At 39.0% G+C, this 24313-nt stretch overlaps 1 protein-coding gene across 3 annotated transcripts in view; it reads left to right on the forward strand.

The window, feature by feature from the left end:
* The window catches only part of SULF1 (sulfatase 1), a 122113-nt gene that overhangs the window by 77077 nt on the left and 20723 nt on the right, over positions 1 to 24313 (forward strand). For all 3 annotated transcript variants that reach the window (XM_061343066.1, XM_061343064.1, XM_061343067.1), the window contains 7 exons: positions 355 to 506; positions 2548 to 2717; positions 13191 to 13341; positions 14347 to 14522; positions 15084 to 15212; positions 15478 to 15534; positions 16547 to 16676. In XM_061343066.1, the coding sequence (XP_061199050.1) occupies positions 355 to 506; positions 2548 to 2717; positions 13191 to 13341; positions 14347 to 14522; positions 15084 to 15212; positions 15478 to 15534; positions 16547 to 16676 (965 nt within the window). The remainder of the gene's footprint in view (positions 1 to 354; positions 507 to 2547; positions 2718 to 13190; positions 13342 to 14346; positions 14523 to 15083; positions 15213 to 15477; positions 15535 to 16546; positions 16677 to 24313) is intronic.

A 24313-nucleotide genomic window follows, 5' to 3' on the forward strand; every position in this document is an offset into this window, starting at 1 on the left:
TTTCTCAGATGTTTCCTCTGGGCACTGCGTTTGTATTCCATTTTCAAGTGGAAACCAAGAGAAACATACTTATTCTAAAAAAAAAAAAAAAAAACCCTGAAAATATTTTGCGTGAGCGCTAGATTCCAAAAGATTAAGAGTCACGAAGGCTTTCAACTCTCACACAAACTCTGGAAATAACTTAATTTTAATTTCAAAACCCTCTGAGGTATAAAAGGAACATTTTTGATAAAGCAACTCTGACTCATTCTAACACATTTTATCTTCATTCATGCATGCTTTTGATGCAGACTGTGTCTTGGATTACAAAGCCTCATGTGTGTGTGTGTTCTTTTTTTCTTTTTGCCTTCACAGCTTTTTTTGGAAAATACCTCAATGAATACAATGGCAGCTACATCCCTCCTGGGTGGAGAGAGTGGGTTGGATTAGTGAAGAATTCTCGCTTCTATAATTACACCATTTCTCGCAATGGTAACAAAGAGAAGCATGGATTTGATTATGCAAAGGTACTTTCCAGACACATAAATGCCACATCATTAATCCATATTAAGACAACTTTCAGATAATTTATTAACCAGATAATTAATTAATTAACCAATTACAACCACGAAATTGAGATGTCATTTTCTGTCCATGTCACCGCAGATCAATTTCCACATAAGAATATTAATCACACAGTGGAAGAAAGTTTACAAGGGCTCTTCGATAGAGCCTGGTGATTCATCCCTTCTGTTCTCCCTTCCTCCTCCCTCTGCTAGAAAATGATGGTTCAGTGGCAGAAGCAAATAGTAAATAAAGACCTTTCCCCAAAATAATTGTGGCCCTTACGCTACTGAAATCTGAATGGAGCTGAGTGTTTTCAGTTACTACCCACATAAGAAACCTTGGTTAATGTTGTACAGCAGACACCAAAAAAAAGGCTGTGAGCCTTTGGTGTCAGACTCTGGGTGCAACTATGAGAAAAGATAAGCATGAGAATACAGCCATTGAAAAACTTCAGAGCTTGTTTATGCTCTTGACAAAGTTTGGAAAGTATGCCAAGGTAACCTGCCCACTGTTGTGAAGTCTCTCAGAAGGGCTTAGGAGTGCAGATCACAGACTTTCCAGCCTGGAGAAAGCAATCTGGAATTTCCTCAGACTGTAGCTTATGGAAGATGATACAGATGTTGCAGCTGTGGTTTCTGACCCATGTAATGAGATTTTATTGGAAGCTTGCAATGTCTGTTTCTGATTTCCCCACACATAGAAATTACATGATTATATATTTATATATAGAAAAAAAAAAAAGAAATAAATAATATCGGTTAGTTATACATTCCTTACACACCCTGCATATGTAGCTAGAATAAATAGGGAAATAGGAGGGGAGTAAATGCTTTTGGAGAACAGTCATACAGGCATTTCACTTGAACAGGCCACAAACCCAGAAATTATCACAGCCCTGCTGCCTCACATTCATTGAAAACCAAAAGTGGAAACCAAAAGGTGACTCACTGTCTCTTCCATATCCTTGCAGAGACTGTAGCAGCCAGGGCTACCGGGTGTGCTCCGAGCATGCTACAGGAGAGGGGAAGGGGCAGGGGGGACAGGGAATGGGCGAGCATGGAGGTCACAGCTGGTTGGCTTGTCCTAGTACTGACATGCGACACAGACCTTGTCCCTCAGGCTCTGCTTTTGCAGCTGTTCGGGGCCTCGAATCCACAACATAAGATTAGTCATGCCTGGAAGTGCTTGAAATTACAAACATTGTCTCAGCACTTTCTCAATGAAGCTCGCACTAGACCTCCAGGCCAACAGTGACTACTCCAAGGTGGCAGGTGGTTTAATTTAAGTTTTCATCTTTTTTTCTTAGTTCCATTTCCTCCCTTCCCCTTGTAGGCTTCCATTTGCCACCTTGGCTGTGGGTTAAGCCAGTTTATTAGCGAGTCACAACCTTAATCTCAGCAGCTGCACTTCTTAAAAGTTGCACAATTAAATTAACAGAGCCTGCAGGAATACAACTGCTCCCTGCATTGGCTTTTGCAGTTTCTTTGGTAAAGATTTTTGCAATCTGCTACCTGTTGTAGCTTTCTTCCACTTTGTACATATGTAAAAGTACACTCTGAACAAAATGTGGGTAAAAAATGTTTATGTAAACAGAAAACTAATACAAGTGGCAATGATTTCTTGCAGTTAGGAGCCATTACCTTGTGAAAGTGTTTTCTCAGTGAAATTCAAGAAGCATATATTTGTCAGTATAGTCTGTTATTTTTAAATGTTACCTAGCATTATATTACAAAATCTGGTAATCATATTTACTTAATGCCTTCTGTTGTATCTGATTTGCAAAATAGTGTCTCATTTTATGTGGCATCGCCTGCTTAAGAAAGTAATTACTGCTCAGTCTCCTCTATGCTCCCTTGAATCATACCTCTCTTTGATGGCATGTTTTTACTTCCTGATCCGAGCTTTAATGAGGGCTTGAAAATAGCACAATAACATGATAGTATGTGATCTAATTAATCTTGCACTTTGTAACTTTTGCTTTGTGTTAATCGTATGTTCCAGGACTACTTCACAGACCTAATCACTAACGAGAGCATTAATTACTTCAGAATGTCTAAGAGGATATATCCCCATAGACCCATAATGATGGTCATCAGCCACGCTGCTCCCCATGGCCCCGAGGATTCGGCACCACAGTTCTCAGAGCTCTACCCCAATGCTTCACAGCATATGTAAGTCAAATTCACATGCTGCCAGACCCAATCCTTGTAGCTGCTTCTTGTGAGATACTTGTTTATGGAGACTTGCAGGAACAGAGAATTCAAATACAGGAAACTCATAGTAAGCAGCGAATGTTTGCTTGTTTCTTTTGCCGTGCTTGCTCCTCTCGGAGAGAAGAGTGACAGCTCTGGCCATTATTAAAGCAGAGAGAAGCTCTTTTCCTCCTGGGAAGTTGTGGGAGATTAAAAGGTCAGTATTTGGCTTTGTAAGGGCAGCTTCTTACAATACCCTGAAAATATGTAGACACAGGTCAGGATCTGTTGGAAAGATATTACTTCCTTCGTCTTCCTCTAAGATATGTGCTTCCTGGGCTCTAACTAAGTGAATACACTGAGAGTAAAAACACCCTTTTGCAGCTTTTGAGTGCAGCAGATTTGTTTATAGACTAGATGCCAGCAGATTCCCAAAATAGCCTTTTAAAGACTGCATTTTTAAATTAAATATGCTTAATCTTTTCTGGTCACTGAGCTACAATAATAATATTTGAAGAATTCTTCATTTTGTTTCTAGAACTGAAACCAACTCCAGGTAAAAATCTGTTGGTAGTCCTGGATTCCACATCTTGTTTAATACCTTCTTAAACATATTCTGGGTCCTTTTCCTCATAGTGAGGTGTTATGGAAGCTTTCCACTGCCTTTCTGTCTACCATGGGCATGTAGACCACTTTTTCCATTTGTGCTTAAACGATGTCTTTGCACCTGTTTCCACACAGAAAAAAAGTCTAATAAAATACTTTACCTGGACTGTGCATTGATTTGACCTCTGAGAATGAGGAGGAATCACCTTCATCACACAGTGAAAAACCTCTTTGATCTACAAATTGCATTTTGGACATTCTAGCTCACACTAGGGGATGTTTTTCATAGTTACATTAACTACTTCAGAATTGCAAGTAGTAGTCACTGCATAAACTGCATGCATAAACTCATCACTAGTTATGGCCAGAAAGACATTGTTCATGGCACATGGTTAAATATTTGTTAGTTTGTACTTTTTTGTCCTCTTGTTGGCTGCTACTTTCTAGATATACCACTTTCCCTGACCTTACATACTTAACTGTATTTTTCTTATCCTGTATTCTCAATGATCCCACATTCCTGAGTCTAGACTTTGCAAGTAAAGCAAACCAGCCAGCAGTGTTTCATAGCTATTTAGATGTTCAGGATAATTTCTACCTGTGTACAGAAGCGATGAGATTCAAATTTGTATATATTCACTTTAAACTGGTTCTCAGGTAATCATGCTGAAGAATGATTATCACCTTTTATATCCAAAAGGTAAAATAAGATAGACATGAGTGCATAAAACCTGCCATATTGGGTTGTATGAAAGAACTTTCTAACTCATTATCCTGACTTATGTGATTCAGCAGAAAGCAGAGGGGATTGTTTGGAGGGGTGGGGAGGGGCAACACTCAGACAAAACCTCACCAAAAAACTGGGAGAGTTTCATTTTGCCTGTTTTTCCAGCTTCTGAAAATTACCAGTTCAGGAAAAGCATCATGCCACTGTGCCCCGTTCCCTCTGTATCAGTCTGATCACTATTTGAACTGCGGTGGCAGCCCCACATCTTGTGGCAACAAGTCCCACAGTGTCACCCCATGCACTGGGGACAAAGGACTGCCTTTTCTTTCCTTCTAATGTGGAGCTGGCCCAAGCAGGGTGTCCCCTGCTTCCCATCTTGTGAAGAATAATGAAAGTCACTACATCAAATTTAATGGACCTCTCCCATGTCTTCTTTCAGTCACTCCTTTTCATAGGAAGAGAGTTATATCTATTTGTTGTCGCTCTGTTCAACAGATTGCTTCCCATTTAGTGGCACAGATTGCCTGGCCTCAGGCAAGTCATCCTGTCTGCTGGGACACTATCCATCATTCAGGAGGGTAGAATTGAAACTGTTTCCGCTTAGCTGTGGGGACTGTGTCTGGAAGAAAAGCACTGAATCATTGTATCTCACCCTTCCTCAGGCCAAAGCAACTCATTTTAGGCTCCATGCTCGGTGTCCTCTGATAAAAGAGTGCTTGTAGGAGCTTGCATTGGTTTATCATGCTCCTGGCACTTTCTACTGCTTTGTGTTTTCAGTCTACTTGCTTTCTAGCTTGTGCTGCTAGAACCAAGGGTTTAGCTAATGTCCAAAATTACAATGCGCTCTCCACCTTACAGGTTGGATGCTATCTGCAAATATCAAGTAAAGATCCTGGTTATCTGTTTGCAGGCTCAGTTTCATTTCAGTACTTAAATTAATTTTTATTTGCATGGACTACTGGGGTCTGAATACCTTGCTCTGCTAGGCTGCTTGTGAGATAGCCCAGAATATGAGACTCAACTGTGCTGCTTCTTGTCTTCTGGTGGTGGTGATTTTTTTTGCAACCTTCTTGCAGAGAGGTATTTTTCTCTCATGACTTTAAGAGATCCTTGTTGGGTTGTTTTGTGTTTCTTATTTCACTGACTGACTGCATGTGTCTGCAGACTAAGAAACGAGACAAATTGAAGATAAACTGCCAATCTGGGTGGCTGAGGCCTCCAAATAACTGATTTCCTAGCAAAAAAATATTAGCGACATGCTCTAGAAGATATAGGAAGTTTAGGTCTCATGGAAATATTCCATGTTCCCTGTGAAAACAGCACAAGAACAATAAAATCTCTCCTGCCAAGGTTTGTGTAATTTGAACGTTTAACCCTTAGGTTTTCTTCCTTGGTGGTCAAGCAACATTTGAATCCCTTTCTTTCTGACCTCGGGTGGCAGCCATCTGACCTTGGATTTTGTTTTTAAAAATGTAGTTGCTATATCGTGTTACTGTAACGCCTACCTCCAACAAAGAAGGGAAACCAGGTCAAAAGCTGCTTGCTGGCTTTACAAACTGAGATGGAAGGTTATACCTACAAACCAAGGATTAAGATAGCCTGTCAACCACTTGTGAGGGGAAGTTTTGCTTAAAAGGACAGTAGCTAAAGCAGACCCTTAAATTACGTGATGTTTCTTTTCTAGTAAAGTACCCGTCATGTGATTGAAATATTGCCTTTATAAATAACAAAAAACAAACACAAACACAAATAAAATATTTGTTTAGAAGAAGTTTTCCACTTGCACATATGAAGAGGGGAGCGGCCACAGCAGGAAATGCTCCAGTTCAGGGAGAGTATTTCTGCTCTCAAATGTGGGCGTCTGTCGGTCTCATTTCCTCACTTAACAACGTGGAAAGAAGAAAATCAAATGAAAGAAGCAGCAAAGTCCGTAAGATTTATGAAAAATCATCAAAGACAAAAAGGAAGAATTACAAACCAGTGTTAACCTTACAGTCCTGTCCTCCTCAGCAAAAACAGCCTGCTTGAGTGGCATGAAGAGTCTTGCAAGGACAAGAAAGGTAATGATGTACTGCTTAATCATTAATTTTAAGTGGTTCCTGTTAATTCTCATTAGCTCCAGTTTAACATGAAACACAGACTATATCATCCTGGAAGCAGCAGACACTCTACTGTTTTTAAGCATCCATTCTCTCTCTCACTCTCCCACCTTAAATATGTCCTATTTGTGACACCTAAAAATATTTCTGAAAATTTATCCTGGCTACTATCACCATAATGAGTGATATATTTTTTGAAAAGAAATCATACTAATGCATCTACTCTAGCTATGCTCTAGAAGTCATTTCTGTGGAAGAAAATGGGATTTGAGAAGGTGTACTAGATGAAAGCAATACCTAGATTTTTGCTGTGGTAAAGGACATCATCTGTGGGGGAGTACAGTTGGTAGACCTTTGGAAATATTGCTAAATATGAAGTTATGACACAAGAGATGGCTCTCTAGGTGTCTCTGGCAGCTGTTACAGGGCAATCTTTTTCCATCAGACAGCTGAGCGGGAAAGCACTGACCCAAAAAGATGGTCTAATGAATACCTGAATTCCCAGTTATGTTCAGGGTCTCTGGCACTTTAGCTTCCCTTTACCCTCCAGTGTGAACCAGTCTTGGGGGAACTGTGAATCATACCTAAGCTGTTTATAAGCTGTGAAGTAAACAAACATTAGAAGCAAAAATCTGTGAGAGGCAGGTTTACTGAAGAATGTAAAAAATGGAAATCTGAAGCACTGATGTCTGTGCTGAATTAAAGATCCCTTAAGGATCCTTAAAGAGGATCCTAAGGATCTCCTTTAAGAATACTTAAAGGGGATCCTAAGGATCCTTTAAGGGGGACTGACAGCCAGATTAGATAGACTGGAAACTACTGTTGCCAAGCTGAAAATCTAAGGAGGAGCAGCTGTAAGTGATATCTTGGAAGAGACTGGAAGGTTTCCCAAGATAATGTGAGAAAATGTAGATAATTTGGGAGGCAAAGCTTTATATTTAAAGATACTGTGAAGGGTGCTGATTGACCACGTCTGGCTGTAGCTGTGTATTTGCAGTAGTGAAGCATGCAGAACAGTTCTGTTGCACCTCTGCATCCCCGTTCACAGTCTTAACTGTGAATCTCGGGTGTGAGATGGCTGCATGCAGGGGGCCTTCTAATTGCTGAGTCTGTCACACACATCCACCAGTTATGATGGTACTTCTTGTAATGTGGGCACTTACCCGGTAGAGTGGGATCATACATTTGAATCAGTAATAAATCTTCACATGTTAGTCTATGTTGTCACTGCTGGCCTGAGGCCTACTTGGAGTCCCAACTTAGAGATTAATGATCAAAGCCATTGCACACATCATTGCCAGTGTACAGGGCTAGAAGAAATAGTGTGATACAGAAATGCAGTAAGATTCTAGTTACACAATTAACTTCTGTATCAGCAACAAATATTTTTTTCCTAAAATAAAAAGGTGTTATATTTAACGGGTAGCAACTTTTTTTCTTCTTTATTGTGAAATATAGCAGTTGTTTACACTTCAGGAGTGAAACTTTCATACCTCACATCCCCAAATGTATAAATATCCCTGGGTTTCAAAGATTCTCTATTTAAAAGGTGGAAAAAATAGACCAAGAATGATGAAATTCCACTTCACATTAATACTGACCATGCCACTGATCATGTTTTTTTGACTTTTAATTATTCCCCGAACCAGGGCTTCCTGCTTTCCAAGAACATTGCCTAAGCCTGGAAGTCTACTTTCCCTGGAAACAAAGGATTTGCTTCCTTTGTTTATTTACACTTTTTCCGAAGAAACATGATTGCTGATGCAGTGTTTGTTAATCATATCTCGAGGGATATAGGTGTTAATTTTGAACAAAGCCGATTAATTTAAACAACGAGTTTTAGCATGGATATTATTTTAGAGATGTGCTGACTTCTATTTTCATGAAATGAAAATGTTCCTGGGGTGCACAAGTACCATATTATTTTCACTAACTGGAGGACTCCCAGTCCAAACAGAAGATTAGCCAAACACTTCTGGGATAAAATCCCCTGAGAGCTCTATGGAATTAATCAAAACCAACATTTTCAGGCAGTATTTTTGTGAGTGGAATTTTCTTTTGTTGAAGAGGAACAGGAGAGAATTAGGAGATTGTAAATAGAGGCAAATACAGATTCTTAGTGTGAGCATTTGAACAAATGTTTGTAAGCATCCTTGTTTCTTTCCACATTAACCCATCTATAAGGGACATGTATATATATTTAGATCAAATTTTTAGAAAACAAATGTTAATTTAAAGTTGCACTGAATTCTAGGAGCTTTTGAACCATGCTGTACTCTTCTTTATTTCTTTTCTATACAGATACCACAACTGTGTAAACAGAATTAGCCAAGACGAATCTCCCATTCTTTGCTTAACTTGTAAAATACCTTGTTGTAATAATGATTTGCAGACGGATTGTATTCCATTTGATTCATGCAATATCACACAAAAAGCACTTCAGTTACTAGTAGAAGATAGTGTAAATCATTTCTGAGTGATTTGCTATTTGAGGACCCCATTTCAATAGGTCCTCAAGTGCAAACATCCATTCTTTTGCATTGTTGAAGATTTTTTGTTTCTTGTCAAACTTGAAGTTATTGTGATACCTTAGAAGTCGAACAAGATGCATTCTCTATTTTGAAGTTAAAATTTAAATACAAATATGCTGTCAGAGTAATTAAAATGTGTTATATGAAATGCTGATTGTTTGTGTATCTAACGGGTATTAAGGCCTTTTGGATTCAGGACACAAAGCTGAGTGCTAATATAATTACTTTCCTCCCATTATAACTTTAATTATCTGTTTGAATTGATGCTTACAGATAAACAAATGATAGATCTCATGGTGAATCTTTCTTTAAAGAGAAAAGTGCAGTAGTACTTACAGGTATTTACTCCTTCTATAACCTACAGAACACCTAATATCACCACTGGAGGCTTTCCTGTTGCAGTTTAACAGGTGGTAAATACACAGGAAGTGCAATTTCCATGGTATAGCATGAACAAGAATAATACATGTTGATACAGGGACATTAAGTGCTAACAGAACCCAAACCACAAGTTATTACTTTCCCGAGGAGACTGTAATCTAAGGCCTAGAGAAGGCTAATAGTAATTTGCTTTTTTGGTTTCTTGCAAATGCACACATGAATTGGGATGATTTCTCTGTAAATTTGTTCACATAGGTGAATGGTTATGAAATCTCAGGGTTTATTTATTGTTATCGTACCGAGCATGTGCTTATGGGAAAGTGCCTGACTGGGTTCAGCAGCTGTTATTGTTAAGCATCTGGAATTTTTTTTGTTAGTTAAACTAAGAGCAGCAATTTTAAATGTTATGAGCCTGGCATGTTCTAGTGTCCTGCCCAGTCACGGAGTTTCAAGAAGTCTCTGTGTAGTACGTTCCGCACAGTATATGTTGGACAAATGTAAGTGAGCAACTGAGCGATCTAGATTTGTCCAAGCTAGTATAGCCTGTATGAATGCTAAATACTGCACCTTTTTAGTAAACTAATCATTTGCTCTCTCAGCCCTTACCCTCTCTACAAATTTAATATTTGTGTAGTATGTTTTTAGAACAGAGTTACATGAGGTGGAGCACTGTTTCCTGTATCTATTTTTGTAACATGTAAAATGAACTCTCAGACAGTCTCTGGGCACACATTCAGAATTTTAAGTGCTTTGCTATTTGCTGATCAGCTAGCAAGAATGACCTTGAAATTAGAAACTGCAGTCTGGGGCAGCATCTGAGAGCTATTCAGAGCAGCCAGCAAAGATCAAAAGGCAGGTGAGCAGTAACTCCTTGCCAGACTTACAAGCCATGGATAACCTGAAGACAATGGCGTACCTGGCATTGTCTGCTGATCATGGATCAACAAAATGTGCTCAAGACAAGATAGGCTCCATTACTGAGAAGAGGCAATAGTGAGAAGAGGCAATAGAAGACAAGACATATCTGCAATCTCATATTCCCAGTGCAAAGAGGAATCAAGGAAACGTAGATGTTGATGTTACTTTACAGCAGTACTTGTCAATGCACAGTAAAGTTATTCCCAAAAATGGAAGAATAGAAACAGCGACAGACTGTGCCATGGTGACTTTCAAGGGCTTATAACAGTTGAACATTTAGTTGATATCTCCAACTGCTTCAAGAAAAAGTGTTGTGATAAACAGTTATCACTGACAGGGAAGTTGTCTGTCTTCCTGGAAAGGTTTTAAAAAATCAGCAATATTCTCCCCAGAATTCACCTCTGTTGGGTTTGTTTGTTTGTTTAACACACAGAAAGGTAGACAAATCTGAAGGCAATGTCAGATCTTGTGCCTGGCCAGTAGTGCTGTTCTGGTGGATTTCTGCAAGGCACAACAAAAGGGGTGTACAGGGAACACAGACCATCTGGATTCCCTTCTGTCTCTTCCTTAGTACTCTTTCTCCTCTATTTTGGACCCCTGTGTCACATTTCTCCATCAGCCACTGGCACTGGGTATTTCTCAGAAGGTCCTGTTCCTTGAAGTGTCTGGGAGGAAAATTCTGCTCAATCTCTGCCTACTGCATTTCTCACCCAGAAAATTCACAGTGCATTTGGAAAGTGCCTGTGAAAGGTTTTAACTGCCCTGCTAAACCCTTGAGTGCTGCTTTTAGAGACTATCCATTATGTGGAGGAGGCTTCTCACATTGGCCTGGGAACATGAGACCTGAGCTTGCTTCAGCAGCTGGCTCTCCTTCCTGGCACAGCAGCAGGCTGTCACAGTGCTGCTGGCTGAGTGCAGCTCACAGCCACCTCATCCCTCTGTGGCAGACACACTCAGGAGTCCACTAAAAAACCCCAGGCTTTTGCTGGAAAATGCTGGTTAATCAAAACTGGGCTCTTTCATAGGAAAGCGTCGTTTGACAAAATTACAGACAAACAGAGGAAAGTTTGCACTGTCAGTGCACCTAATACCTCAGAACTCTGAAGACTTGTTTCTTCTTCAAGGTCTAGGGCTCCATAAGTCCATCTGCTAGGGCTGCTGGCTAGCCAGCAACCTAGAGGGCTGTGCTCCTGGGCTCAATTTCATTAATTTTGTGGTAGTAGAAACACCCCTTTTAAAAATCAGATTTTAACCATGGCACATGTAAAAAATTTTGATTTTTCAACGCGAAATAAAAGACTTTCCAGCAGAAGAGTAGTTGTAGTTTATGTTTTGTCTTTGTTAAGTAAGAATCTAACCTTTCCGTGTTTCTTAATATGAAGCAAAAATTCACATATCCTGTGATACCACTGTCTCACTTCTGTTTTGCCCAGGGCTAATGGTTAAATAGGTTAGTCAAAACTAGCTGTATGTACTACACACACACATATTTCTCACAATCTACTTAGATTCTCAAAACTGGTCTCCAGTTAAAGTATGGACTCCATTAAATTATTGCAGTTGACTATCAGTCTATTATGTTTTCCATTGGGCTGACTTTTATCCTCAGAATATATAGTTATAGGTTATGCATACGATAGCTGATAAAGTAAAATCAGCTGCTTCACTAAAATAAATTGCTTCCACCATACTGTGGTCTTATAGAACCGACAAGAAAACTGAAAGCTAAATGAAGGACTGGTCAAAGGTGTGACTTTAAGTTATCAATATACAATGTTCTGATAGTGTTTTGTGCTATCTCGTATGAAAAGACAACTGCACATAAACATTTATGTGGGGAAAATGCACCTTTGGGTAATGCATGTATTAGAATTATCAGTATCTAAACAGTAAATCCATATTTAATTGAATTTGTGTTATAAACTGAAAAGAGAACTGCAGAAATCAAATTAATTCACACAACAGCATTTTTTCATTTTCTATGAAAGGTAAGGCTGCAATGACTCTATCATATACTGCAGTATATTGGGAATCAAAATGGCAAAGCCCAGATTCTGCAGCTTTCAGAGAAGGAAAATGCTCATCCACTGATGAAACTGTTACAGGACAGGTTTTTTTCGTTTCTTTTCATCTTTAAGTTATCATATATGCTAGGTATAAAAGCAGGATTAATGGAGAGATTTTGTAATGTACAAATCTATACAGCAAAATTACTTGGCATATTTTTTGCAGTACCTTTTCTTCAGAGATGATATATCTGAATGGATTCTTGTTTCTTACATGATGTTCTTCAAAAATTCACTGGCTGTGGATAGAACAACTCTCTTATATCTTCCTCTGATGTTTGTGCAAACTCCTAAAGCATCATTCTTTGCTTCAGTAGGACTCTGGAACATACTTCTTAGTACTATAGTATCACTACCAGTATTAGTTCAACATTGTTATCACAGTTCATGTTATGCTGGTAAAGCACTGTGCTTTGCATTCACATTGTAAAAATAACACTTCAACAGTATTCAATGTATAAATAAATGTTATTTTGGTAGGACTGGAATTTGCACATCTTTGGGTGTCACTAGGACACAGCTCAGGAGAGGGCCAAGGGAAAGTCTTGGAGACTGAACATGGGTCTGGGGTCAATGTCACTGGCTGCAGCACTTTCTCAGCTCTCTGATAATATGAATGTTTTTGGTCTTTAGAACTAACTACTGAATTTCTTCATCTGTCAAAACAAAATATCTTCCTTGTGACTTTTGTCTAACTTGTGCTAATATACATGTAATTCCCCACTGGAAGATCAGGGCAGTTTAGTACTAAGGGGAAGTAGTCATCTTTGATCTCTGACTTTCCTTCATTTTTCTGCTTGTTATGGGATGCACTATTCAGATAAGCATTTTTACTGTTTACACATTCCTTTGAGAAATACATTTGGGCATATCTTAAATTTTAATATGGATCTGGTAGTGGACTTTGACCCTGAAAGAAAGCTCAGAAAGCAAGTGGTTAAAAATTTTGAGGAAGTGATGTATGAACCAATGAATCTTGGAAGCCACTGAAGTGATGTTTGTTGGTATTTCACATTGGAAATATCAGATACAACATAGAATCTGTGTTTTAACTGTTGGCTATTCCTGTATTAGGGAAGCTGCCACCTTCCTCTGATGCCTGTGATCCTTTCTTTTCTTCCCAGCACTCCCAGCTATAACTATGCACCAAACATGGATAAGCACTGGATCATGCAGTATACAGGGCCCATGCTACCTATCCACATGGAGTTTACAAATGTCTTGCAGCGCAAAAGGCTTCAGACCCTGATGTCTGTTGACGACTCTATGGAAAGAGTGAGTTCAAGAAACTGCTGTGAATACAAACTTATTAGTTGGTAACAAAATTAAACTATTTCCTTCTTTACCTTCACCAACCACAGCCTGGGAAAAGACCTTGAGCTACAAAGAATTACTTCGTGTATCCCCAGTAGAAATAAATTCTGGTTCTCTGCAGCACAGTGCCAAGCTCCTTGCCTGTTTCTTTTAATTGCTGAGTAGATAAACTAATGATTTTTTTTTTTAAAGGAAAAGTCACTGGGCCTAATATAAAGCCTGGTATTAACAGAAGATGCATTACCTGCGTGTACATGTGGATAGGCACAGGTGCGCATATGACAACTTCTACTCATTTCACACACTCCCTTCACAGTTCGTCCTTCAACTGAAATCTGGGAATTGGCAAATCACAGCAACTCAGGTGTCAGTCCGCTAGTGTTTGCAGAAGTTAGGCAATGCAGCATACAGCTAATTATAGGTAACATGATACACAAACTGTTAGGTGTACTTTGCATGACTTTTTGTTCCAAAATCAAGCACCATGACCAAAGATCTTCCCCCAGAGAGACTTTTTTAAACTTTAATAAAAATTTACAGCCTTTTCCCAAGCCCACAACTGTAAGGAATGAGAAAGTTGTAGACTAACACAGTAAATCAAATCTAAGTACCATTTGCCCTAAAGCTGTAGCAGACTTTTTTCCCAAGCTGTTTGAGTACACAATGACTTTTGGACACACTAATGCAACTTCACCAGTATTACCATATTTTGCTACTCTAATTTTCCAGACCTGTTTAATTTTCCCATCTGACAAATGTGAAATTAAACTTGTAAGTTGATATTTTTGGCAGCACAGTAAAAACGAGATGTAAAAGTGTCCATCCCGAGGTGACCACTTCAACAACTTCATCAAGGCCATATTTGGTTCAGTAAATTTAAGAGAGTAAAATGGTGGTTATACCTGATTATGCACAAAACTTGTTTTGCTACATTTAATTCAGAATTTTTCCTGTGCTCTGTTGCAGTTATACCAAATGCTTGCAGAGATGGGAGAACTGGAGAATACCTACATTATTTACACTGCTGATCATGGTTACCATATCGGACAGTTCGGACTGGTCAAGGGGAAGTCAATGCCATATGACTTTGATATTCGAGTTCCTTTCTTTATTCGTGGTCCAAGTGTAGAGCCAGGATCAGTGTACGTTCTCTTATGTCATTAGCACGGCTGTTGAGCTTAATGTAAAATGTTTTTAAGAGCATGTAATTATTGCTTTGCTCAGTTTCATTTCATAAAGGATGTCATAGTTTTGCAGACCAATGAGTCTAATAAAGAGGAATGTCTTTCATTTTGCATATTATTAAGTTACAATGCAGAAGATAAAATAGTATGATGTGTGGTCCTGTAGGATTAGGCTTTGGGTTTTGCTTTTAAAAAGTAGGTAGTCATCTTTATTGCTCACCTTCTGGTTTATCAAAATGGATGGCATTGTATCGTTGTTGTCAGTGAGATAAGAGTAGTGTGGCTACTGGTCCTCCATGTTTTATTTGGCTTAACTTTTTCTTTGTGGCAACAGTCTGCAGGGCTAGCCCGTCGTTCTGAGTTGCACACTTCAAAGCTGATTTTCTAAACTTAGCACTTCTGTAGAGCTTTACCTCTTCAAAGCCCTGATAAACATTAATTACCATTCTGTTTCCAAGAGAATGTGAAGACTTACATATTGAACATATGACAACTATGACCTTTTCTGTTGATTTGCAGAGTGCCTCAGATAGTTTTGAATATTGATCTCGCTCCAACAATTCTGGATATAGCAGGACTTGACACGCCTCCAGATATGGATGGCAAATCCGTCCTAAAGCTTCTGGACTTGGAGAGACCAGGAAACAGGTGGGTCCCAGCACTGTATCTTTTTAATCACTTCAGAAGCGAACACCTAAGTAAATCAACTGAGTGGAAAAAGAGATTCTGTGAAAATGAGCTGTGTCATGGCAATGACCACAGCTTTTGCATTTGAAGAATCTCTTAAATAGCACATCTATAAATCAGCTGGTGTATATATAAGTGGAGAGGTGGGTTTTTAAAAAAATAAATGGTGAACACTGGCAATGCTATACATAGGTGGCAGCAATAAATATTACTATTTTGCTTTCAGATTTCGAACAAACAAGAAGACCAAAATTTGGCGTGACACATTTCTGGTGGAAAGAGGGTAATTATTAGGGGTGAGAGAGTTTTGGGACAGCCAGCCTGCTGGGAACATTCTCCTGTACATGTTTTCCTTTCTGCTCCCTCCTCTTCTTTTTTATGGTCAGCAAAGCAGTAAATTTTGCAAGCAAACTTACAGGCCTGACTTGTTTCCTATTTTCCCACCACTGGCTTTGCAAGTTGCTGTGCTCCCAAATCCCTGTCTCTGAAGAGATTTGAAAGCATGCTTTTCTGGTGACTTTCTTAGCTTGTACCTCCTCTTTCTTTAACATTGTACTTATGCCCATTTATGTCTCATTATCTGACTCATTTTCTTACAAAATCTCTGTTTCAAATCCATCAGAATCCTTTTATCAAGTAGTTTTGTATTTTCTATCACATATTCAAAGCATTCTTCATTTTTGTTCTAGCTAAGAAAAGGTTTATGTGTAAATGAGATCTATAACTGCTCCTCATTTCACTGATACCTCTTTACACTCTTTACTCTCATCTTGCCAATTACTGCTGTGAAAACTTTCTCTGGGTAAAAGTTTTACAGCAATTTACTCATGGCACTTTATGGCTTTGCAGACTATGGAAATTTGGGGTGATGTAGTACAAAACGGTGCATATAAGGCACATTGTAATGTATGAGTTATAGCCAGGCTAAAGCTGAATGAGTATGGGAGCCCTGCAGTGTCTTCAGTTGGGCGTTTCAGCCAGGCGAGTACTGATTCAACATGTTTTGCTTTGTGAAAGAAAATCCATTTATATATGAATGGTGCTGAACTCTATCACTTAGACATATTTCAGCAGCCCCTATTTCTCTTATTTCTTCTTGGGTAATTTCCAGCAAATCACTTGAGCCTTTTTTTTTCCAATATATGACCTACCTTTAAGGTCAGTAACAGAAATGTGTTGGGCTTTTTTACTTGAGAAGATGTAAAAACTTCAGGTAGCTTTGCTTTTCCAGTTAAATTCGTTATCTCCAGAGTTCAGAAGAATGTATCTAAAATATTCAACTTTTTTTTTTAAAGCAAATTTCTGCGCAAGAAGGAGGAACCCAACAAAAATACCCAGCAGTCTAATCAGCTACCAAAATATGAGAGAGTAAAAGAATTATGCCAGCAAGCAAAATACCAGACAGCCTGTGAACAACCAGGACAGGTAAGCCACAAGCAACTGCAGTCTTCTTGGTGCCAAAGAGAAATACATCTTTTCTCTAGGGGTCAAAAGAATTCAAAGAATATGCATTTGGAGGACAGCTAAAAGACTATTCCTCTCAATACCTTCAGAGCAAAGAAAACCAGACACAAGTTATTCTAAGAAATGGTCCAATTTAAGATGCTGGAGGGGATGGTCCATAGTTTCCTGTCTCAGTACAGGGCTTATGGTAAAACTCCCATGCTCAAATATAACATGAGATAACTAATGTTAATTTCATTCAGTGTATAGCTCAATATGTAAGATAATCCAATGATCATGATAATTATAAATAAGATTGTACTCACTGGGATAATTCAGAATTACTGAAGCAAACTGGCTAGTCCTATGGTTACACGTGATTTCATTTGCTGCAATAAAGTGGACAGCGTACTTGGTAATCATCATACTCTATTACTTATTGAAACACTTTTAATAGAAGGGACCCTTGCTCAGATACACTTGCTGTTTAAGGTTACAGTAAGGATTCAATACAGTGATACCCATACCAAACCTCTTGTAGACTTAATGATTTCAGTATAACTCCTGACTCTGATACAAAGGCCTAGCTGCCTGCTCATGAAACCTGAAGTTACTGCACCACTGACTGCTCTGCTTACACCTGCAGCTCTGTAGTGTGTATACAGGGAGGGAGCTATATTAAGAAAAAGTGAGTCTGACTCCAGTTCTTTTCAATCCATTCTGAATTAGTGCTATACCTATGGTAACATATGAAGATGAATTTACTGGGGAGGTGTGTAATGGAGCTGTATGCGTTCCCACTGAAACCACCTACAACCAGGCACATGCTAGGGGCCCCAGGCAGCAGCTCATGCCTGCCCTGCCATCCTCCCCCTCCATCCCGATCCCCACACACCTCCCCACTGGAGTGTGAGCTGATTACTCACAGGCAGGCGCTTGTGCCTTTCCCTCAGATGTTTGCTCAGACCACTGCAGCCAGCTGTAAACCCAGCGCTGAAATATTGGTAAACTGTTTTGAACGGGGGCATAAAGCATTCACTGTGCTCTGCTTCCATCTGCAGCCACCCATGGTGATTCACTCATGGCAGGTAGAGCTCTTCATAGCAAACCTGAAGGTGCTGGGAAGAGCTTGCTCACTTAGAGAAATGCTCTGTCCCTACCTTTCCCCTTCTTGTTCATTTGAGTGTAGTGTTACAGTGAATCTCAGTTAATCCCAGATTGGACTGGAATATGTTTTGGCTGGCATATCCTCGGCCAGGTCCTCTGCCACAGCTCTCACCTCACACATGCTCCTTAAACGCAGCCACTTTTGAAGGGATATACACAATATCACAGTCTCACCCAAGGGCAAAGTTTTCAGGAGTTTAAACACTGCCATTGTAAACAGAGATTAAATTTGAAAAACTGCATATTTTTATAAAAACTAGAGGAGATCAATGGAGTCATTTAGACTGTTAGAGGCTAAAATGTTTAGTTTTAAAATACCAAAATATTTTCTTTGCAGTTATTTCTTATATTTGTTACCTCTCATGCCAAAACTCAGGTTTTGGACAACTTTACCTTTCAACATTTGAATAGAAGAGGTTAAGTGCCTTGACCAGATATCACACCTGAAGCAGCAGGAAACACTTCTCACAGCCCTGTTCCCAGCCTACCGTGTTTTTCCATCCCATACTGGTGAATCCTGTTTGATCAAAGGAAGGAGAAGGCCTTGAGCCAGCAAGGAGCTTATGAGAGCCATGCTGTTCGGTATTGGCTCATGCATCTACAAACTCCCATTGAGGTCCTTTAAGTGCAGAAGAGGCACTTAGAGCCCAGCAGCCATCCCTCACAGCTGAATGAAGGACAGGGCTGAACTGATCTCTTTCAGACCCAGCCACCGGTATTCATAAATTACTTTTTTAAAACAAAGAGGTCAAAGTTGCCCCTGATACTCCTAACATCCTGAAGGATTCCTGCAGGGATGCTGGAGCTGATTGTGTCTACAGAAACCTTCTGTCAGATAGAGCATCATGGGGGGTGATAATGCATCCTCTGGATTTGTTCAACCCATGGCGAATGGAGCCAATTCTCCTGCCCTATTTCCTCCTGCACCAGCCCTGAGAAGCAAGGGCAGTTTCTTTTTCAGGAATGGACTACACGAGGTACACACAGGGGAATCAAAGTAGAATAGGCCAGGTTGAATGGAACTTTGAGCAACTTGGTCTAGTGGAAGGTGTCCCTGTCCATGGCAGTGGGTTAGAACTAGGTGATCTTGAAGGTCCCTTCCAACCCAAACCATTCTGTGATTCTATGATTCTATGAATAGGAAGGGTGTGAATTTAAAAAGCAACACTGGAATAACATGAATTTCAGTGAGGCAGTGCAGTCTGAAATAAGGATCCACAGGATTTTTTCCATGTAAAAAAGTTATTTAAAAAAAGTATAATTTAATAATCCAAATAATTTTACTTTAGCCCAGATAATTTCCAGTGTGTAATATGAGGCATCATAGTTTACTATGATGTTCCTCCAGCACATTTCTCCTAGTAATTTCGCACTTCTTGGAATAGAGAAAGAGGAAGTCCTATTATGTGGGCCTTAACTTAATTTTATCTTATGAGATTAGTTTCTTTAATTTCAGTTACATAGATGAATATGTAGAAAAGAAATCTTCATTTTAATTATGATGGTTTATAATACTTCCTACATTTACTCTGACGAGTTGCAGTTAACATCACTTAAATTAAAACTGCCTTCACAGAATGAGTGATTGCTGACAGATTTTTAAATACTTGAATTAATGGTCTGTGGGAAGCAGCTGCTAAATGTATGGAACTAAGATTAAGCATTTGGGGAATTAATACACGAATGTACTGCCTAGTACATTTAGAGCTTGGTCTGCAATTTAATTTACTTTGGTCAGTGTCTAGTATATTTGAAATGGAGAACACAAATGGAAGTTGAAAATGAAGAAAATTTGTTTTTCCTGATTAAAATGAGATGTTTGAAACCTCCAAGGATGTGGTACTCATAATTGCTTCAACTTATTTTCTATTTCATAAGTGACTTCTAAATAAATTTAAAAAAAAAAAAAAAGGGAGAGAGAAAACCCTGCTGGCATAGTAAATACAATTTTAAATTAAAGGTTTTGAAATTTAATTTTTTTCTATGTTCAATGGCTATCTGAATATAGGTAAACATAAAAAAGTGGGAAAAAAAGGGAAATCTTAAACCTCTGTACAATTGCTATCATTATTCCATAATTTTGTAAGTTCTAAATGGCTGTTTGCCAAAAAGATATAGGAAATTTTGATTATGGATTACATTTAGCTGTAAAGCATCAAGGCTTTGAATGACCAGAATAACTAAATAGAGGTTTGTTTCATTAAGAAAAAGTAGGTATAAAATGCATATGCAAAGCTGAGTTAAACTATTTTCACTGTGATTTTTTTTAATGTACATTTTTTAGCATTATTGACAGATTTCATCCCTTCCATTGCAGAGCATTCTCCCCTAGCTATTTTTCCATAATCCCCTTTAAAGGAGGACAGTTTCCCGATGTTCACTCCCCTCCATGAGAACATATCAGAAATGTGATATGCACAACTGCATGGAAATATTCACTTTTGACTTATGTTTAAGCAGTCAGTAACTTGGGCCATCAGTGAGTCCTCGTGGAGGTGAGGACCGTGCCTGCTAAGCTGCATTACCAAGAGAACAGCTAACAGGTCATGGGAAGTGAGTACTTGCCTATCCTTGGTGCTTGTGGGCTGCAGCTGGAGTGCTACATTCAGGTTGGGATCACTGTTAGTGGTACTTTGGTAAGTCCAGTGGAGGACCTCAGAGGTGTTAAGGAAACACTGAGGAGAGGCAGAGCTTTGTTTAGCCAGCAGAACAGAAGGCAAAAGGGGAATCTAATTGCTTCCTTCAACTAATGACTAATTAGAGAGAAGACAGAGCCAAGCACTTCTTGAAAGTGCACAGCAAAACGAGTATCAGCAACAGAGAAGTAGCAGCAAGGGAAAGTCTGACTAGGTGTGTGGAAAAGGAAATGTTACCATAAGAGTGATTAGGCACTGGAGCCCAAAGAGGCTGTGGAATGTCCATCCAGGGATATTTGCAAACCGAATAAAGTTGTTCCTACTTTGAGGAGGAGTCGGTCTAAATGACCTCCAGATGTTCCTTCCAGCAATTGCACATGCTCTTAATTTTTGCTTGCTTAATAGATGAGCTTGAGGATTTCATGTTTTCTTCTTTCCCCTCTGCTTCATAACTTGGGAAGTGCTATTAGTTTTGTCCATCTTGTGAGTTATGGGTCACCTGCCCATGCTGTATTTGCTTACAGCCTAGATTTCAGCTCCCACCCTGACCCAGCTGTTGACCTGCACTCACCCATAGCACAGCCAGTCCCATCACACCCAGGCCAGGTTCACTCCCCTGCAAAGGGAGCAGCAGTTGGGTGGGCTTTCTGCTCAGCTCTGGGCCTTGGGGTAGGGTAGAAGTTTCCTTTGCAGTCCTTCCTTCACATCGCATAGAGCGCTCTAGAAATTATGATGGGAACAGGAGTTTTCCTTCATAGTATATATGCCAAATTTGTCACCAGTTTATGTAGTGTAACTTACTGAGGTCACCTGATTGAGCCCTGTTGGTTTAGTAGTGACTGTTGATGGAGTTTAACATTTAAATTGTTTGCAGGGTTTTTTATATTTCAGTGGTACATTTTTCCCCTCTAAGCTTTACTGTAATAAGCTACACAGTACAGAAATATCTACTCATCTGCAACATTGCTTCCTTCCCTGTCATTTTAAAATGGGAAACAACTGATGCAAAGTTTTAACTAAAACTTCTTTAATTTTCCAGTAGAGCAGAAATAATGGCATGTGAACAAGTGTCTCTCTGGATTAATGCAACCTTATCATGACACAAATCTCCTCTCAGATTTCCACTGAAATAACCTAAGACAAGAATATATGTTAGTTCAGGAGGTTTAGAGGCAAGCTGCTCTTAAATTTTCTGGCAATTATTTTTGTTGAACTCACTCCATCTTCTCACCCATGAAATTTTTGTGGATACTTAGGAAATATCAAACAAAAACATGTTAACTGTGTTTTCATTTATACTTTTTATTTCTCTCTTTGCTTACCTAAACATGTAATTAATGAGTTAATTCCTAAGTATCTATTCTTTTCTCTCCAGTCTGAGTCATAAAAGATTTTCCTGAGGCATAACTTTGACTCCTGGGACTTAACGCTGTTTCCCAGATAGCAGTTACCTTTTGAGCTCTTGTGACCGATAGGCCAAGTGTCTCCAGTGTACTCTTCAATCCGTAGCCAAACATGCGTTTTTATCCTCTTACAAAAACTACACAACCCACAACTTTATTTTAAAATTTTCCCAACAGGGAAAAAAAAAAACAACCCACCCAAAATGAGGACTGTGAAGCTTTGTGTTTTAACATTTCAGCTCTTAGGATAGATGACTCAGAAACCAAACCCAGACGCAGGTCTGTTTATTTTATGGGCATACATATCCTACCATCTGCTCAGCACTACCTGCCAGTTTCTGAACAGCAAAGGTCTGAAACTTGTAAAGATCTGTGGTCTGCTGCCAGCTCCAACGAGCACTGACAGTGGGCAGAATGGAAAAATGTGTCATGCTGCCTGTGTTTGTATGACATGCATACCCATGAACACAAACTGAATGAGACAGGTATAATGCCAAAGCTGCTAACCTTTCTTGTGCTCTTTTTTCATGCATCTCAGCTGTAGAGGTGCAGAATATTGTGTTTCCTCCTGAGGAAGCGTATCCCCAAAACTCCCTAAAGAAATAATGTTCCATTTGGAGAATACGCCTGAAAATGGTACAGTAAGATTTCAGTGAATTAGGTCTCAATGTATTTTACAGTGATTTAAGGCTTTACAGGTAGTCACTGAAGATATGTTGCTGAACCCATGCATCAGCTCTGTGGTAAATGTGCAAGATTTTTCTGGCTGTGATCCAAAGAGCAGGTTATGTCATCTGTATATACCTCTTTTTTTCTCACATATCCTTCATCATTTAAAAATCTAGTGTAAGGATGTCAGTTTATTGTTCATGTTTATCGCATTATCATATCAGCATTCAGTTGAAAGCATGTCTATTTGTAACGCTAAAACAACACTTGCCATCAATCAGCTTACAGATAATATCGTAAAGGAAATTAGAATGGGGCTTATTAGGTGTAGTCTGGTTTGGCTCAAGTATCTATGTTCTCATAAAATAAATATCACAGACCATACATTTGTAAAGGTCAGCTTTATGACCAGCTGTGGAGTATGAATAAAAACACATAAGCCGGTAATAGCTGGCCAGAAGTGTGAGATAGCTGGCCAGCCACTGACAGCCAGACCCCAAGCACCCACTAAAACCTAACTAAAATTATGATATAGCGTATAAACATCACTCATAGATCCTCCCAGTTTCAGAAAACCCCCCTGATGCTTGCAGGATTCAAAAGGCACTGGTGATCAACTGGTTTTATCAGAACATCAGTTCAAAGCTGGCTCTTCTTTGCCATCTGCCCACTGATACCACCTATTCTTAGACATCTTTTAGCAGACCATCTATACAGAGGCTTGACTGGAAGCATATGTGTTTGGGACCAGTCATGCTTAAAACTAAGTAAATATTTCAGTGCTTTCACAAACAGCTCTTGCAGCTATTGCTCACTCTAGGCGCTGCAGAGTCATCCCTCATAGTTGACAGAAACGTGCCTGCAACTTAGTTGCTCAAGAATTCACAGGAATTGCCAGAATTATGATATCCCTTGTTAAAATACAACTCTGTTTATGACTTAAAACCATATATGAAGATACGGTCCTTTATCTCCAAAAATTATACTTCAATTTCATATTTCAGCCTAAATATTTCATATTTCAGCCTAAATATTTAAATTTCCTATTAAACAGAAGGCAGCTCTTTACAGATTTGTCAATTCTTCAGATTTAAGCAATTCTTAATCTGTAGTATCAGCTCCATTCTGGATAAAATCCAGAAATATTCCAGTCTGGGAAGATCACTTATTTCATTGGATGCACAACTGTGTTCACATTTTTACCACTATCTTATCAATGTTCTCTAACAGAAATGGTAGAACAGTACCTTTAAAAACAATTCTGTGTACCAAGAAAGTTTAGACAGAAATCACAGGTTACACAAGAATAATTTTTTAGCACTTTTCTGTAGTACTCCTTTCTCTTCTTACATGGTTTCTATTTTAAAGTATCCAGTGAAATATGATATAAACTAAGTCCTCTGCAAATTAAATATATATAACCAAATACTAATAGATTATTATTGGTATTGCTATTTATAACTGAAAGGCTAAATTTATCCTTTGCATTGGCTCCTACTTGTTTGCACCTGAGAATGGACATTTATTGGATGGTAACTAAAGTCTGTTGATGTTGAGTTGTAACTTCAGACAAGCTAGCAGATTTGGTGGAGAATGCTATGGAACTGAAATATTTGATGCCTTAAGTGCCTACACTTTTAGAGCTGACAATGCAGCCTATGCGTTTTTTATAGCTATAGAACTGCTATAACTGTGACATTAAAATAAATCTTGTCTATGCATCAAGAATGAAAAAAAATTGTAG

This window comes from Neopsephotus bourkii, unplaced genomic scaffold, assembly GCF_033783945.1.
Source record: "Neopsephotus bourkii isolate Nb327-2 ecotype Australia unplaced genomic scaffold, CSIRO-AGI_Nbou_v1 NB_1820, whole genome shotgun sequence".
NCBI lineage: Eukaryota > Metazoa > Chordata > Aves > Psittaciformes > Psittacidae > Neopsephotus > Neopsephotus bourkii.